This window comes from Myotis davidii, unplaced genomic scaffold (genome assembly GCF_000327345.1).
Source record: "Myotis davidii unplaced genomic scaffold, ASM32734v1 scaffold247, whole genome shotgun sequence".
NCBI classification, from domain to species: Eukaryota; Metazoa; Chordata; class Mammalia; order Chiroptera; family Vespertilionidae; genus Myotis; species Myotis davidii.
Window position 1 is genome coordinate 2,276,456 of NW_006299593.1, and position 2,598 is coordinate 2,279,053.

Here is a 2,598-nt window from a genome sequence, read left to right on the forward strand (position 1 = left end):
ACCTCGGCTGGACAGCTCGCCCTGCTCGCGCTGGGTACGTATGCCGCCGGCTGCGCGCCCCCTCCCTGCGTCCCTTCGGCGACACCCCGCTGTCCCCTGTCCCCTGCCTTTCTTTTCCCCCCCGAGGGCTTTTCTCTGCCCGCCTAGAAGAGTGGAGCCAGGTTAGTGCTTTTCAAGGGTTGGAGGCTGAGAGGTAAGGGGAGTCCATCGGGCTTCCTGGGGATGGGGGGAGCCCATTCCAAAGAGGGGGGCCGTCGAACACCCAAGACTTTCCCCGCGAAGTGGCCACCTGGACCGTGCGCGAGGACACCGGCCCGGGGAGGGAAGCGGGGTGCGCTCGGGCCGGGACTTCCACCCGCCGCCGTGTGTTCGTGCACTTGCCCTCACCCCCCTGCTTGCCTGGCTGCCTCCAAGCCCTTTTCACCCTGCGCGTCGGGGTGTGCAGACTCCCAGAGGGCGGCGAGCCCCGACCCTCCCGCCTACCTTGCCTGCTCCCTCTGGGACCCCTTCCCCTCCCTGAGCCCGAGCAGATGTTCACGGTCCCGAGAGGTGCCCTCGCTCTTCTGACTTACAGAGCTCTTGAGCTTTGGAGTAGATTTTGGATATTTGTGCGGATTAATTGTTTTTTTAATTAACTTTCCTGGGAGACGCGGTTTAAGAGTCAGCCACGGCAGGAGTGAAACCCTGAGAGTTGTCTATTTCCTTGGAGTTTGTTCTCGGAGGGGAACAAGGGATGGGGGAAGGGAAGGAAAGTTAAACCCACAAACCCGGGTCAGGTCTGCGGAGCGGTGCGTTCACAGGTCGGTCTGTAAGGGATGAGGGTGCTGCGCCGCGCACCGGCTGGCGGGCTCCGGGCTCTCGGGAACCGGGTCTGTCCCGTGTGGAGACAGCAGATCAGCAGCCCAGGTGTCCTGGTTATTGCCGCAGCTTCTGTGAGATGAATTGTTCCGTGAATATCCCCTGAGTTTAACCCTGTAAAGCAAGTTGCTCGCTACATCTGAGTCTGAGAGAAGCTATGGAACCCCTCCCCTCAAATGCCCTGAGCCGCAGCCTTTCCCAGTTCTGGGTACAGTTTCAGGGGGTTCGCGGACCCCTCTGCAATCCTGCCCGTGCTGGTTAGGAACCGCATTATCCCAGGGAGTTAAGCGCCGTGTGGAGCGGATGCACCCAGCGAGGTCCTCGCCTGAAACTCACCAATAGGTGGCATGCTTATGGATCGCTCCCCCTACACACCCCTTTTCCTAAGACCTTTTTGTTTATTTTTTTATTGATTATTGTTCTGATTTTAGATGTTTTCAAAGCAATACAACATTACCGATACACTAGAAGCCTCCTATATGCAGCTTCCCTGTTGTAATTTTCTCCGCAAATTCTAGTAGTAACAATAAGAGCTTGAGCGTTTACTCTGTGTCAGCCACTGTGCTAAGTGCTTGCCATGTATCGACTCATTTAATTTAACACCAACCTAATGAAGAAGGAATTACCACCCCCATGTATAGAGGAGGAAAGTGAAGCACATAGGGCCCTCCGTGGGTAAGTCGTTGGTCCCCAATTATTGAAGTGTGGAAGGAGAGTGGTTATGAAGAGTCACCTAACTGTGGTCTCTGTGGGCCCATCTCCCAGGTCTGGGACTTGGCCTTGAGGAGAGTGGGAAATACTCTGGAACTTGCTGTGAAATGTTGTTGAATTCCTAGGATCTCAAGGTGGGCTTAAGTTCTTTAGTGAAAATTAGGGGCAGGAAATAATAAAGGGAAACAAATGTGAGGACCCTTTTTGAAAGTTGTCTCCCCGACCCCATCACAGTATAATTGCCCATGAAGACTGCATTCATTCATCATCTAATTCTTCTCTTTTGCACTGATGAGTATTTGGTAATCTAGCGCAAAGTGAGTTCAACTTGATCTTTGTTTCATTCTTTCAGAAAAAGATGTATGACTAGAAGGGGTCAATGGGGGGGGGGGGTTTGGGAGACATTTGTAATACTTTGAACAATAAAGATTTTTTTTAAAAGAAAACGATGTGCCCTAACCGGTTTGGCTCAGTGGATAGAGCATTGGCCTTCGGACTGAAAGGTCCCAGGTTTGATTCTGGTCAAGGGCATGTACCTTGGTTGGGGGCACATTCCCAGTGGCGAGTGTGCAGGAGGCAGCTGATCGATGTTTCTTTCTCATCGATGTTTCTAACTCTCTATCCCTCTCCCTTCCTCTCTGTAAAAAATCAATAAAATATGTTTTTTAAAAAGAAAAAAGAAAAAGGAAATGATGTATAAACCTAAAAGATTGATTAATATGTAAAAGCTGGCTCATACAATTCCAAAATGTGACAAGTTGGGGGGAAAGTCAAGGAAAAAGAAGGCAGGAATAATTTACACCAGTGAGGATTCCTTTTTATTTCTATTTCTTAAAAAAAAAAAAAAAAAAGAAAATCCCACAGACCAGAGGGTCTCAGGTTCGATTCCTGTCAAGGGCACATACCTGGGTTGCATGTAGGAGGCAACCAATCTATTAAATAAATAAATAAATAAATAAATAAGAGAGAATGGAGGGTTCTTGCTTACAGTGAAATACCAATACACAACTGGAGGAAGTTATGGAATTG

At 49.9% G+C, this 2,598-nt stretch overlaps 1 protein-coding gene across 1 annotated transcript in view; it reads left to right on the forward strand.

Moving 5' to 3' along the window:
- Positions 1-6: 6 nt before the first annotated feature.
- TGFA (transforming growth factor alpha) overlaps positions 7-2,598 on the forward strand; it is a gene marked incomplete at its 5' end in the record, with an annotated part of 95,020 nt that continues 92,428 nt past the window's right edge. The window contains one exon of the mRNA XM_006775306.2: positions 7-34. Coding sequence (XP_006775369.1) covers positions 7-34 — 28 coding nt within the window. The remainder of the gene's footprint in view (positions 35-2,598) is intronic.